Source organism: Cololabis saira, chromosome 8 (assembly GCF_033807715.1).
Source record: "Cololabis saira isolate AMF1-May2022 chromosome 8, fColSai1.1, whole genome shotgun sequence".
NCBI lineage: Eukaryota > Metazoa > Chordata > Actinopteri > Beloniformes > Belonidae > Cololabis > Cololabis saira.
In genome coordinates this window covers 930482-946219 of record NC_084594.1, presented here as the reverse complement: position 1 = coordinate 946219, position 15738 = coordinate 930482, and the positions used below count along the sequence as shown (strand labels likewise).

The window sequence follows — 15738 nt, the reverse complement described above, 5'->3', positions numbered from 1 at the left end:
ACTCCACCATCAGCTCCAGCTGACGGGGTTAGCCCCCCGTTACCGTGGTTACCGTGGTTACACCCACCTGTTTACGGACGTACTCCACCATCAGCTCCAGCTGACGGGGGTCGTCACACTGACGGTTGAACAGATTCCTCCACAGAGCGGCTGCTAGCACGCCGTCGTCAGACAAGATACCCTGAGAGGGGGATTAATTATTATTACACAATAAAAACAACAATAATAACAACTTTAATGAATAAAAATAATAATAATAGTTTCACCTCGTCGTATCCGAAGATTGCAGCGTAGAAAGTTTCAGTCATGGCCTTCATGGCCTCCTTCCTGTGCATGGCATCGATCTGGAACCAGAACCAGTTAGAACCGGTCAGAACCTGGCCCGGTCTGAACCAGAACCAGTTAGAACCGGTCAGAACCTGGACCGGTCTGAACCAGAACCTCTACAGCTGGTTCTGAACCCCCCCCTCCTGGGCCAGAACCTCTACCCCCCACTCCCCCCCATAACCCCCCCGGCCTCCTTCCTGTGCATCGATCTGGACCACAAACACAGAGCTCAGTTGAGCTCCTTCCTTCTCTTAGTAATTTAGTATATTTAATATATTATTTATTATATTAACGTATATTATTATTATTCATATATATTATTATTCATAAATGAATATATCCCCACTCACCCCCATGATCTTGCTCCGCTGCTCCACGTCTTCCCACATGGAGTGAACGATGTAGCGACACATGTACTTCCCCTCCCGGCCCTCCTGCCGCATCCGCACCAGACACATCCTGGAGAAATGACAGACACAGACACGGTCACAGACACGGTCACAGACACAGACACGGTCACAGACACGGTCACAGACACAGACACGGTCACAGACACATCCTGGAGACACGAGACACGGTCACAGACACGGTCACAGACACGGTCACAGACACGGTCACAGACACGGTCACAGACACGGTCACAGACACGGTCACAGACACGGTCACAGACACGTCACAGACACGTCACAGACACAGACACGTCACAGACACAGACACGGTCACAGACACGTCACAGACACGGTCACGGTCACAGACACGGTCACAGACACGGTCACAGACACGGTCACAGACACGGTCACAGACACGGTCACAGACACGGTCACAGACACGGTCACAGACACGGTCACAGACACGACACAGACACGTCACAGACACGGTCACAGACACGGTCAGAAACACGGTCAGAAACACGGTCAGAAACACGGTCACAGACACGTCACAGACACATCCTGGAGACACGTCACAGACACGGTCACATGACACGGTCACAGACACGGTCACATGACACGGTCACAGACACGGTCACATGACACGGTCACGTCACAGACACGGTCACAGACACGGTCACGTCACAGACACGTCACAGACACGGTCACAGACACGGTCACAGACACGGTCACAGACACGGTCACAGACACGGTCACGGCCACAGACACGGTCACAGACACGGCCACAGACACGGTCACAGACACGGTCACAGACACGGTCACAGACACGGTCACAGACACGGTCACAGACACGGTCACAGACACGGACACGGTCACAGACACGTCACAGACACAGTCACAGACACGTCACAGACACGTCACAGACACGGTCACAGACACAGATACGGTCACAGACACGTCACAGACACGGTCACAGACACGTCACAGACACGGTCACAGACACGGTCACAGACACAGATACGGTCACGGTCACAGACACGTCACAGACACGGTCACAGACACGGTCACAGACAGGTCACAGACACGGTCACAGACACGGTCACAGACACGTCACAGACAGGTCACAGACAGGTCACAGACACGTCACAGACACGGTCACAGACACGGTCACAGACACGGTCACAGACACGGTCACAGACACGGTCACAGACACAGACACGTCACAGACACGGTCACAGACACGGTCACAGACACGGTCACAGACACGTCACAGACACGGTCACAGACACGGTCACAGACACGGTCACAGACACGGTCACAGTCACAGACACGGTCACAGACACGTCACAGACACGTCACAGACACGTCACAGACACGGTCACAGACACGTCACAGACACGGACACAGACACGACACAGACACGTCACAGACACGTCACAGACACGGACACAGACACGACACAGACACGTCACAGACACGGTCACAGACACGGTCACAGACACGGTCACAGACACGGTCACGGTCACAGACACGTCACAGACACGTCACAGACACGTCACAGACACGTCACAGACACGGTCACATGTCACAGACACGTCACAGACACGTCACATGACACAGACACGTCACAGACACGGTCACAGACACGGTCACAGACACGGTCACAGACACGGTCACAGACACGGTCACAGACACGGTCACAGACACAGACACGGTCACAGACACGGTCACAGACACGGTCACAGACACGGTCACAGACACGGTCACAGACACGGTCACAGACACGGTCACGGTCACATGACACAGACACGGTCACAGACACGTCACAGACACGTCACAGACACGTCACAGACACAGACACGGTCACATGACACAGACACGGTCCCATGACACGGTCACAGACACATCACAGACACGGTCACAGACACGGTCACATGACACAGACACGGTCACAGACACGGTCACAGACACGGTCACAGACACGGTCACAGACACAGACACGGTCACAGACACGGTCACAGACACGGTCACAGACACGGTCACAGACACGGTCACAGACACGGTCACAGACACGGTCACAGACACGGTCACGGTCACAGACACGTCACAGACACGTCACAGACACGTCACAGACACGTCACAGACACGTCACAGACACGGTCACATGTCACAGACACGTCACAGACACGTCACATGACACAGACACGTCACAGACACGGTCACAGACACGGTCACAGACACGGTCACAGACACGGTCACAGACACGGTCACAGACACAGACACGGTCACAGACACGGTCACAGACACGGTCACAGACACGGTCACAGACACGGTCACAGACATGTCACAGACACGGTCACAGACACGTCACAGACACGTCACAGACACGGTCACAGACACGTCACAGACACAGACACGGTCACATGACACAGACACGGTCCCATGACACGGTCACAGACACGGTCACAGACACATCACAGACACGGTCACAGACACGGTCACATGACACAGACACGGTCACAGACACGGTCACAGACACGGTCACAGACACGGTCACAGACACGGTCACAGACACGGTCACAGACACGGTCACAGACACGGTCACATGACACAGACACGGTCACAGACACGGTCACAGACGCGGTCACAGACACGGTCACGTCACAGACACGGTCACGTCACAGACACGGTCACGTCACAGACACAGACATGTCACAGACACGGTCACGTCACAGACACGGTCACGTCACAGACACAGACACGTCACAGACACAAACATGTCACAGACACGGTCACAGACACGGTCACAGACACGGTCACAGACACAGACACGGTCACAGACACGGTCACAGACACGGTCACAGACACGGTCACAGACACGTCACAGACACGGTCACAGACACGGTCACAGACACGGTCACAGACACGTCACAGACACGTCACAGACACGTCACAGACACGTCACAGACACGGTCACAGACACGGTCACGTCACAGACACGGTCACAGACACGGTCACAGACACGTCACAGACACGGTCACAGACACGGTCACAGACACGGTCACAGACACGGTCACAGACACAGACACAGACACGGTCACAGACACGGTCACAGACACGGTCACAGACACGGTCACAGACACGGTCACATCCAGGGGAATAAAAACCTCAGTGGAAATACGACAAAAGTTTATGACAAAAACGTCGACTCCCGCCCACTAGGGTTGTTCACGCCAAGTCGTGCCGCGGGGCAAACAGCCGGTGGCAGCCGTCTGGTTGCCCCGTAACGCCCCCCTAACAGCCCGTAACGCCCTCTAACCGTAACGCCCCCCTAACAGCCCGTAACGCCCTCTAACCGTAACGCCCCCTAACAGCCCGTAACTCCCCCCTAACAGCCCGTAACGCCCTCTAACGGTAACGCCCCCTAACAGCCCGTAACTCCCCCCTAACAGCCCGTAACGCCCTCTAACCGTAACGCCCTCCTAACAGCCCGTAACTCCCCCCTAACAGCCCGTAACTCCCCCCTAACAGCCCGTAACTCCCCCCTAACAGCCCGTAACGCCCCCTAACAGCCCGTAACAGCCCGTAACGGCCCTCGCCGGGTGAGGGCAGGACTCCCAGCATGCACTGCAGCTGTTACTCACCACACGTGCAGCTGGGCCACCAGGAACCAGGAGTTCAGGGTGTCGGGGAGGGAGCAGCCTGCAACACAGAGACACCCGTCAACGTCTGACCCGGGATCAACGACCCGGGGCCCGTGCATTGTGGGAGCAGAAGAGGTGCATTGTGGGAGCAGAAGAGGTGCATTGTGGGAGCAGAAGAGGTGCATTGTGGGAGCAGAAGAGGTGCATTGTGGGAGTATTAGAGGTGCATTGTGGGAGCAGAAGAGGTGCATTGTGGGAGCAGAAGAGGTGCATTGTGGGAGCAGAAGAGGTGCATTGTGGGAGCAGAAGAGGTGCATCGTGGGAAAGAGACTCACGGTGGAAGAAGTCGTCGTAGTTGACTCTCTCCACGCAGCAGGTGTACATGCGCAGGGCGGCGATCTTGATCTTCTGCACACAGAAGACAGAGACAGTTACAGCTGGAGGACGGGTCCAGGAAAGGTCTAGTCCAGGTCCCCCCCCAGGTCCAGGTCCAGGTCCAGGTCTCCAGGTCTCCAGGTCTCCAGGTCTCGGTCCAGTTCCAGGTCTCCAGGTCTAGTCCAGGTCCACCCCCCCCCCCACCAAGACTCACCCACTTGTTGTACTTGAGGGAGCCGGTGAAGCCCATGGCCTCGATCAGTCTGGTAAAAGCTCCGACCTCGTCCTCCGAGTGCTGGGCCGTCTCCTTCACGTTCAGCATCTGCACCAGAACCAGAACCGGGTCCGTTAGAACCAGAGCCAGGATCAGAACCAGAACCAGGACCGTTAGCTCCAGAACCAGGTCCTCTGACTCATGAGACCAGAATCCTAATCACAGATAAGCCTGTAGCTCCTATAATGTAACAATTTCACCCTATAATGTAACAATTTCACCCTATAATGTAACAATTTCACCCTATAATGTAATAATTTCACCCTATAATGTAATAATTTCACCCTATAATGGAATAGTTTCACCCTATAATGTAACAGTTTCACCCTATAATGTAACAATTTCCTATAATGTAACAATTTCACCCTATAATGTAACAATTTCACCCTATAATGTAACAATTTCACCCTATAATGTAATAATTTCACCCTATAATGTAATAATTTCACCCTATAATGGAATAGTTTCACCCTATAATGTAACAATTTCACCCTATAATGGAATAATTTCCTATAATTTAATAATTTCACCCTATAATGTAATAATTTCCTATAATTTAATAATTTCACCCTATAATGTAATAATTTCACCCTATAATGTAATAATTTCAACCCTATAATGTAATAATTTCAACCCTATATTGTAATAATTTCACCCTGTAATGTAATAATTTCACCCTATAACGTAACAATTTCACCCTGTAATGTAATAATTTCACCCTATAATGTAACAATTTTACCCTATAATGTAATAATTTCAACCCTATAATGTAATAATTTCACCCTATAATGTAATAATTTCACCCTATAATGTAATAATTTCAACCCTATAATGTAATAATTTCACCCTGTAATGTAATAATTTCACCCTATAACGTAACAATTTCACCCTGTAATGTAATAATTTCACCCTATAATGTAACAATTTTACCCTATAATGTAATAATTTCACCCTATAATGTAATAATTTCACCCTATAATGTAATAATTTCACCCTATAATGTAATAATTTCACCCTATAATGTAATAATTTCACCCTATAATGTAATAATTTCAACCCTATAATGTAATAATTTCACCCTATAATGTAATAATTTCACCCTATAATGTAATAATTTCCTGAAAATGTAATAATTTCCTGAAAATGTAATAATTTCCTATAATGTAATAATTTAGTGAAAATGTAATAATTTCCTGAAAATGTAATAATTTCCTGAAAATGTAATAATTCCCTATAACGTAATAATTTCCTATAATGTAACAATTTCCTAAAAATGTCATGATTTCGTATAATGTAATAATTTCCTGAAAATGTAATAATTTCCTATAATGTAATAATTTCACCCTACAATGTACGAATTTCACCCTGTAATGTAATAATTTCCTGAAAATGTAATAAAATTTGCACATAACTCTATCGAAAATGTAATAAAATCCAATAATGTAATAACTTCACCAATAATGTAATAAAATATGACTGATATTGTAATATCCTTATTAGGACAAATGTACTTTTGCTGGTTCACTGTTATCCCACTGTTTAAGTCACAGTTTGAATAAAATGTTGAATCTGTTCTTACATTTCAACTTGTTTCATTTGAGTCATTACAGTTTTGCAGGTGTACTAATTTAATTTAATTGGTGTAGTTTAGTATTTAGTATCTTTTACAGCAGTGTTTTGGCTCCAAAGACTGAATGTGGTGATAGATTTATAGTTACAAAGGTGGAGTTGAATTGGTATTTTATTTATTTACGTTATCTGGATAAATGCCAGAAATTATGGTGATAAATGTTTTAGTCCATACTGCCGATCCCTAGTGGGGGCGTGGCTTGTTCTGGACCAGGACCAGAACCAGAACCGGGGCCGGGACCGGGACCAGGACCTTCTCACGTTACCTGCGTGGCGACGTGGAGCGTCCGGCGCGGCGTCGTAGCGGGGTCGGGGCCCGCGGCGGCTAGCTGCACGGCGGCTAGCGCTCTGGAAGCTTCGGTTTCAAACACCTGGTAGAGAGAGAGAGAGAGAGAGAGAGAGAGAGAGAGAGAGAGAGAGAGAGAGAGAGAAGAGAGAGAGAGAGAGAGAGAGAGAGAGAGAGAGAGAGAGAGAGAGAGAGAGAGAAGGGAGTGAGAGGTGAAGGACACGCCCCCTGTGATGTCATCATTAGGTTTCTGGAGAATAGACCGTTTTTGTGTTTGTAAACAATGATGACGTAGCACGTCTGCGTGCAGCTCGGCACCAGAAGACGGCCCAGATGAACAGCGTGTCAAGCTCTGCAAGGGGATTATCAACTAAAGATCACGAATGTTACCGTAACAAGTTGACTTTGACAAATGGTGTCCGACTTCCAGATCTGAGTTCTATTAATGAGTGGGTTGAAGACGTTAGCAAGTGGCCAAATGGGTTGTGGTCCCGGGGCGGTCCCTCCCCCTTCACCGCGGAACTGCGGAGCCTCCAACCCAGACTGATACCCCTTTTCCACCAAGCTGGTTCCAGGGCTGGTGCTAGAGCCGGTTCGCGGTTGGTTTCTAGTAAGAACCGGTTGAGAACCGTTTGCTTTTACACAGCTGGTGCTGGCCAGCAGCTGGCCAGAGAGCCACGTCATTACGTTACTGTATACGTCACCACTCCCCCTCGTTTTCATCCCCACCCTGATCAGGAAGCTGAGAGCCAAAAGCTGTTTTAATTTCAGCTGTAGCACTTTATTAAGTTTTAATATTTTTTCAGGCTTAAAACTAACCGTTAAGATCCCCAACCTGGGCTCAGTTTATCCAAATAACGTCTGTTAAGAAATGTGACTGGAGGTCACATTTCGGTGGGGGGGGTGGCTGGGGAGGGCTCGGGCGGGGGGCTGTGGCTTGGGCGTCTCCGGGCCTCCTGGGGGGGGGCTGGGCCGTGGACGTGGGGGTCCCACCCGGAGGGCCCGGCCCTGCCTGGGTGGGGGGTGGCTGTCTGTGCTGGGGGGGCATTGCTGCCTTGGTCCTCCGTCGCTGGGCGGGGGCCAAGTGCCCCTGCGGATGTGGGGACTCCGTGACCCTTGGGGTGTCCGCCGGGGTGGCCTCGGGGGGGGGGTGGGGCCGGGTCCGGGGATCGGGCCTCCCCTGACCGGGGGGTGCACGGGCGGGCGCGGCGGCGGGGGTGGCGCCATTCCCAGGTATCTATGTCTTATGTTGTCAGTATGAATGGGAGGATGTTGGACCGTTTTCCCCTCCGTCTGGGGGCTCCGGCGGTGCCGGGGGCGCCCGTGGAGGTACGGTGGGGCCCTGGCCCGGCTCGGAGGGCCGGCCCCCGTCTACTGGATGGCCGGTGGGGGGGCGCGGGTGTCTTATCAGGGCCGGCTTTGCTGGTCCTGCCTCCTGGCTTCGGCCTCCGCTCCCCCTCTTGCCCCCCCTACACGATTCATACGCACATAGGCGAAAGGCGGGGGGTCCGGGTCGTGGAGGGCACTGTCCCGCGGGGCCCGGCACTCCCCGCCTCACGGTTTTAACAGCAAATTAGACACTGCACATTCAACACTTTATAAATACACTTGACAAGGACACGTAGTTCGGGAGGGGGGGGGGGGTCTGTGTCAATCGATGCTTGGCCCTCCCTCCTCCCTGTTTTTATGGCATTAATCACATGCACTCAACACAAGGGGCGGGAGGGGGTCCCACATCACCCGCGTTCCCTCACCGGCCTGGGCCTGGGACGGGTGGGTCGGGTTACCCGGGCCTGGCGGGGCCCGCCGTGCAGCCTGGGGTGCCTTCTGGCGGTGCTGGACCCCCCCCGGGGAGGGGGAAACGGTGCGTGATTGTATGTCTGTGTCGGTGAGAATGCGGTATGGAAGGGTCCTGCCATGGAGGATTTGAGCCTCCATTGGCAGGACATCAAAAACTTAATAATTTATGAATATTATATTATACAAAGATGGTTATTATTATTATTATTATTATTAATAATATTATTATTAGTATTATTATTATTATTATGTATAGTATATTATATTATTATTAGTATAGGTATCGGATAGGTGAATGGATGAATGAATGGGATGCCTGGGTCTGGGGCCCTCCGTTGTCGGGCCTGCGCGGGTGTCGCCTTGTTGGGGGGTTCCCTCTCTCCGGGCCCGTCTCCGGTCCCCCCCGCTGCCTCTACGGCGGGGCGCCCCTCTGGTCTTGGAGGGCCACTTTCGTGGGGGACGGGTGCGCCTGCCCGCGTCGGCGGCCGGGGCGGCTCTGTCTCTCCGGGCAGGCTGGCCCCCTGCCGGGTGGGGGTCGTTGGCCTGAAGGGTGAGGGCCTCCTGGCCGCGTGTCCGGCCCGGACCGGGTGGCCGGGGATTGCCTGGGTCGCGGTCCGCCGCCGCGGGGTCCCTGGCTGCTTCTTTCCGCGCCGTGGGGGCCCCGCCCGCGGGCCCCCTCGGCCGCCGCCGGGTGGGGGGGGTGCCTCGCAGGCGGTGGGTTGCCTCCCTCCTACTTCTCCCCTCTGTGGGGTTGCCGGTGGCCTGGGTTCCGGGCTGTTCCTTGTCGGCCTCTGGTCTCGCGGGTGGCGGGATTGCTCCTCCCCCTCCCCCACTATAGATACACTTCAGGTGGAGCTTTGTTTGGTTTATTACACACACACACACACACACACACACACACACACACACACACACACACACACACACACACACACACACACACACACACACACACACACACACACACACACACACACACACACACACACACATATAGTCATTTAGTCACATGCATACACACACACACACACACACACACACACACACGCGATCATATACATACACACACACACACACATAGACATACACACTGGCTTGTTCACCTGCATGCTGGCTCTCTAGTTTTCGGGTTTAGGTAGCGGTAGCGATAGCTTAGCTCAGACTGCGATCAGATCTCAAGATTTGGGTCGATTGCTGTTCGTGTTTTGGTTGGCTCGGTGCCGGTTTCGTGCTTTGTTTGTGGTTTTTTGTTGCAGATTTCCAGTGCTTGACGTGTGTCTCCGTGTGTTCCTGCTTCCTGGATTGGCAGTGGATGTCGTCCCCCCCCCCCCCAAAAAAAAAAAACACTGGGTTTGTATGTGTATATTTATGTATGTGTACGCATATGTGTGCGTATATATATGTATATATTACATATAGTAATAATGCACATAATACTATTACTTGGTTTCTACCGTCATGGTATCAATCAATAATATGTGTGCAGACAAGGTAAAAAAAAAATAAAAAATAAAAAAAAAAAAGAAATGTGACTGGAGAGCCGGCAGCCCCGGAGCACAGCAGCTCCTCAGCCGGCTCAACCTGCGCCGTCTTCCCGGGGGAGAAACCTGCAGCTCTGAGAATTACGCTGGATGAAATAAATCATTTAGGAAGATAAATATTGGTTGAATAGATGAAATCTATCAGTTGTAGCTACGCCTGTTAAGAAATTACGGCGTGCGTCGCCGCGTACATCGACGCAGAGCCTACGGCGTAGGTTACGTAACATACGTAGCCTCTGCGTTGGTGTAACGCGGAACCAGAACCGCGGGCTGGGAGCGGGCTGGAACGCGTCCCCGCGGGCCGGGAACCCGCCGATGGAGCGGCAGCCTCGCGTCCAAGGCCGCGGGGAAGTGTCTCAGGGCTAGAGCGCTTCCCCGCGGGCTCAGACGAGGCTGCATCGGCGGGCACGGAGCCGCAGACGTTACTGTTGGTGGATTGTACCGTAGACCACTGCTCCTTCTGTTTTACATCCATTATTAAATAAATGGATGTAATAATAAAAGAGTCTGCTAACTTAACCGCCGTCTTCATCGCTCCGTTGTTTAAAAACGGCGCTCTTCCGTGTTTATTCTGCTTTGGTTGTTCAGTAACACCGTCCCCAGCCCCGTCCCCAGCCCCCGACGTAAGGTGGTTCTAGACCTGGTTCTCCTGTAGCACCAGTTTTGAGAGGCAGGAGCCGGTGCTTAGGCTGTGTAAAACCAAAGAACTGCTGCTAAGTCTGGCTCTAGCCCAGAACCAGCCTTGGAACCAGTTTGGTGGAAAAGGGGTATGAGAGGGTCATGAGCGGCCAGCGGCTCCCCGAGCGGCTCCCGGAGGATCCGGAGCGGCTCCGGCCGGCCCTGGAGAGCCTGCGGCGGCGGGCGGAGCAGGTGTGCGGGGTCCCCGGGTCCGGAGGGGTCCCCGGGAACCCCCCGGGTCCGGGAACCCCCCCGGTCCGGGAACCCCCCGGGTCCGCCGGCTTCTCCGACCTCTTCCTCCTCAAGTTCCTGCGGGAGAGACTTGGATGTCCCGCTGTCCCTGAAGGTAGAGCCGCCGCAGGAGCACCGGTTGCTGTGAAATGGTCGTGATCCTGTCGGAATCCTATAAAACTTTAGTCCGCCGGTGGAATAGTGATTCGTACAACCGTATACGCAACAACCAGACATGTTGATGCTGGAACAGTTTAATAAATAATACATCCATGTTTCAGTCAGAACTGCTGCAGAACAACCCACTTCTGTGGCCGGGCTGCACCATTATGTGACGTAGGCTGAAAAAGGGTCTATATGTTTGTGAGTGGGCGGGGCTAGCGGGGACACGCCCACCTCAGCGGGGACACGCCCACCTCAGCGGGGACACGCCCACCTCAGCGGGGACACGCCCACCTCAGGTGCATCATGGTTCATAACAAATGTTTCTCTCATTGCGTTTACATGGGAAGTTTAATTCCTCTTTAATTCAGAATTAAATTAATTAAAAATTAAATTGCACTAACCCTAACCCTAACGGTCCATTTTTTTTTCCTCAAACGCACGTTTGATTGGCTGATGGTCTTAGACAAATGTTTATTTTTTGCATTCTGGATAGTTAAGAGATTATTAATAAGTACAATTAATACATTTATTGTGTATGTTTGTTATTATAATTTAAGTTATGTTCAAATATTGCAATTTAAATTGCCAATAAGATGTGCAATAATATAAGATGTGCAATAATATAAGATGTGCAATAATATAAGATGTGCAATATCTGTCAATCTGCCTCACAACACTCCACCTGCTTTTCTGCACTTTTTCTGCACACGTTTCTTAACTGTATATACTGTTCATATCCTGTGTTTATACATATTTTATACGTATCTTTTTGTATTTTTTATATATTTTTTATTTCTGACTTTTCAGCCTTTTTACCCCTCCCCTGCATGTGTGTGCTAAGTTACTGCTGACAACAAATAAGTTTCCCCACTAAGGGAGAAAATAAAGGATATCTTATCTTAATAAAATCCTGGAATATTGTGGAAGTTTTCCATATGTTTCTTTAGTAGTTTTTGAAAACAAAGGTTTGAATGAACCGTGTATCAGGTGAACCAACACACATGAAAGTTAGTATAAGTCAATACACATTTATTTAGCATTGATCATTTAGCCATCAATTAATTAGGTTCATATTTGTGACAAATGTATCCCTGACCCCCGTTACCCAATCTGTTTGGTCTGATTAATGTCCGTCCCCAGATACAAGTACATGCAGGTTATGCTGTTATATCATCTCTACCGATGTTGAGACCAAACATACGCCCTTGATTGGGACAGAAACCTGGGAAGATTTAGAGTCCTAAAATCTGTCCCTTCTTTTTTAGGTGCAGTGGTAGAAAGTAGGGGGGTGTTGGGACTGGGCCTAAACCCAAATAAACCCAAATAAACCCAAATAAACTGGACTAAACTGGACTAAACTGGACTAAACCCGACTAAACTCTAAACTAAACCCCAGAACTCAGTGGTCCCTCGGGGCTGCTGCTGCTGCTGCGCATGCGCGGCCCCCAGGTTAGTTCCTACCTGAGTGCGCGCGGCCGCGGCCAGGACGCTCCGCGCGGCCACGCGCAGCGGCCGCCGGTACATGCTGGTCCCGGTCCCGGTCCGGTTCTGCTGGTCCTGGTCCTGGTCCTGGTCCTGGTCCGGTACCGCTGCTCCACACGCTTCACGGCTCGGTTCCGTAACACCTGTCCCTCAGCAATGTCAGCGGATCTGTCCGTGCGGAGAATCCGTCCGACCGGAAACCCGCCCGGAGCAGAAACGTTCCGGCCCGGATTATCTAACTGGATTATCGAACCAGGACCAGAACCAGGACAAAGGACCAGGAATTGTTCTGTAGCACTTACTAAATATTATAATATTATACACATGATCAGAACCTCCAAGAATTAAAGCGTATAAAAAATAATACTACTGCTACTAATATTAATAATAGGTTTTATTTATAACACACATATATATATATATATATATATATATATATATATATATATATATATATATATATATATATATATATATATATATATATATATATATATATATATATACACGTCCACAGGTACATGCCTATATGTATTATGCCTTTGTTTTATATGTATTAATCATTTAGTGCCACCTAAGGCCCAAAACAATGGAGAAGAGGCTGTGTCACTTTCTCAGGTACGAGACCTACTGAATCAACAGAAGGATTGGTTTATGCAACTTTTACAGCAGCAGGAAAGCAATTTCTAGACAGTTGTGGATATACTGGTGAACAATGTGAACGAACGGATTGACCAACTGACCAAAGAGACACAGGAACTGAAACCAGCCTGCAGTTCTCTCAGAGAGATGGAAGATCTTACAAAGAACAAGGACAGGATTGAGTTGGAGAATAAATCTGCTCGCACTGACATCAAGACTATGTGTGAGACCATGATAAAAATAACTGATAAAGCTGACTCTTTGGAGGGTCAATCAAAAAGGAACAACGCTGTTGTGGATGGCATTCCAGAGACACATATGAGAGCTGGAAGGAGACGGAGGACAAAGTCAGGAGTGTGATCACCGAGAAACTTCATCTGGACTGCAGTCAGATGGAGATTGAACGTGCACATTGGATTGAATCCATCTGGCTACTCTGGTAAGAGACCTAGGCCTGTTGTGATTACATTCCTCAGACATAAAGACCAAATGGCTGTGCTGGGAAGACAAGGAAATGAAAGAACCAGTATCTACATGAATGAAGATAGATGGATGGATAGATAGATAGATAGATAGATAGATAGATAGATAGATAGATAGATAGATAGATAGATAGATAGATAGATAGATAGATAGATAGATAGATAGATAGATAGATAGATAGATAGATAGATAGATAGATAGATAGATAGATAGATAGATAGATAGATAGATAGATAGATAGATAGATAGATAGATAGATAGATAGATAGATAGATAGATAGATAGATAGATAGATAGATAGATAGATAGATAGATAGATATGAATGGCTGTGCTGGGAAAAGCCAAGGAACTGAAAGGCTCCAGTATCTACATGAATGAAGATTATTCTGAGAGTGTCAAACAAAAGCGCAGGGAATTATCCCTGCCATGAAAGCGGCCAGAGAATGAGGTGATATAGCCTCTATCCGATACCACAGACTCATCGTTCATCCCCCACACAGCAGCAAGGGAATGGAGTTAGAGCCCAGTTGGTTTGTTTGCTTGTTTGTTTGCTGTTAACTTCATTTTCTCTTCCGCCTTACTATAGACTGTACCAAACTATTGACAACTATTGAACTTACCGAAAGGTTTAATTATAGCTCATTTAAATATCTGCAGTTTAAGGAACAAAATACATGAACTACGCCGTAGCTCTGCGTTGGTGTAACGCGGAACCATAAATCAGCATGGACTGCCAGTTACTTCCAAGACGGAACGAGAGTCTTTGGTTTGGAGTGACAGAGAAGTGGAGTTACTTTTAAGTGTGACGTTAGAATATAAAACAGGTAAAATACAAGAAAATATTGACGGTTACAAACTAATTGTAAACACAGGTCGCACTCATGACGCTGGTAACGTTTCTGTTGCATAATGTGACGTTCTGAGCCTAAATCTCCGTTTTCCTCCGTTTTCCTCCGTTTTCCTCCGTTTTCCTCCGTTTACAAGCAAACGTGAAAACTGAGTTTTTGAAAATCTCCACTTTGGCCGGAGTTTTCAGAAATGATCGTTTTTAGGGGCTTTGAGCTTCGTTTTCGTGTAAACGAACGAACAAAACGCATGAAAACGCCTCAGTTTTTGCTCCGTGTAAACGGGGCCTTAATGAAGGATAATATTGAAGCTCTCTGGATACAAGTGCATTTACCGCACACTAAACCAATAGTTGTTGGCTGCTGCTATAAGCCTCCGAATACCAACATGGAATATCTGAATGATATTTGCACAATGATTGATAGAGTGACTGACGAGAACAAAGAAATGTACTTGCTTGGTGATTTTAATGTAAATTTGCTTGCAGACAACTGGTCCATGAAGAACAGATTACTGCTTATGTCCAGAACTTGCAATTTAACTCAAATAGTGTCTGTACCTACAAGGGTGGTTGTTAGTAAGGAAGGCGTTTTATCATCTTCTTGTATAGATCATATATATACTAATGTGCCTAATACATGTTCTAAAGCAGTGTCCCTCCCAGTTGGTCGTAGTGACCATAATTTGATAGGCGTGTCTAGAAGATCCAAAGTTCCTAAAGCCAGTATGAAAATAATTAGTGCTAGGTCTTATTAGCATTTTTGTAAGGATGCCTTCCTGGAAGACATTAAAAAGGTCAAGTGGTCTAATGTTAGTGATGAATCTGACCCTGAGACTGCTTTGAAAATCTTTATGGAATATTTTGAGAACATAGCTAATAGACATGCACCAATAAGGACATTTACAGTACGGTCTAATGGTGCACCCTGGATTGACAAGGAGTTA

General features: G+C 48.9%; 1 protein-coding gene across 1 annotated transcript in view; it reads right to left on the bottom strand.

Annotated features, from left to right (window-relative positions):
• The window catches only part of LOC133448224 (ubiquinol-cytochrome-c reductase complex assembly factor 1), a 19024-nt gene extending 6016 nt beyond the window's left edge, over positions 1-13008 (bottom strand). The window contains exons 1-8 of the mRNA XM_061726563.1: positions 12801-13008; positions 6905-7009; positions 4950-5057; positions 4696-4768; positions 4361-4418; positions 678-786; positions 267-344; positions 68-181 (exon numbers count right to left, since the gene is read on the bottom strand). Coding sequence (XP_061582547.1) covers positions 68-181; positions 267-344; positions 678-786; positions 4361-4418; positions 4696-4768; positions 4950-5057; positions 6905-7009; positions 12801-12863 — 708 coding nt within the window. The 5' untranslated portion in view covers positions 12864-13008. The remainder of the gene's footprint in view (positions 1-67; positions 182-266; positions 345-677; positions 787-4360; positions 4419-4695; positions 4769-4949; positions 5058-6904; positions 7010-12800) is intronic.
• Positions 13009-15738: the final 2730 nt, after the last annotated feature.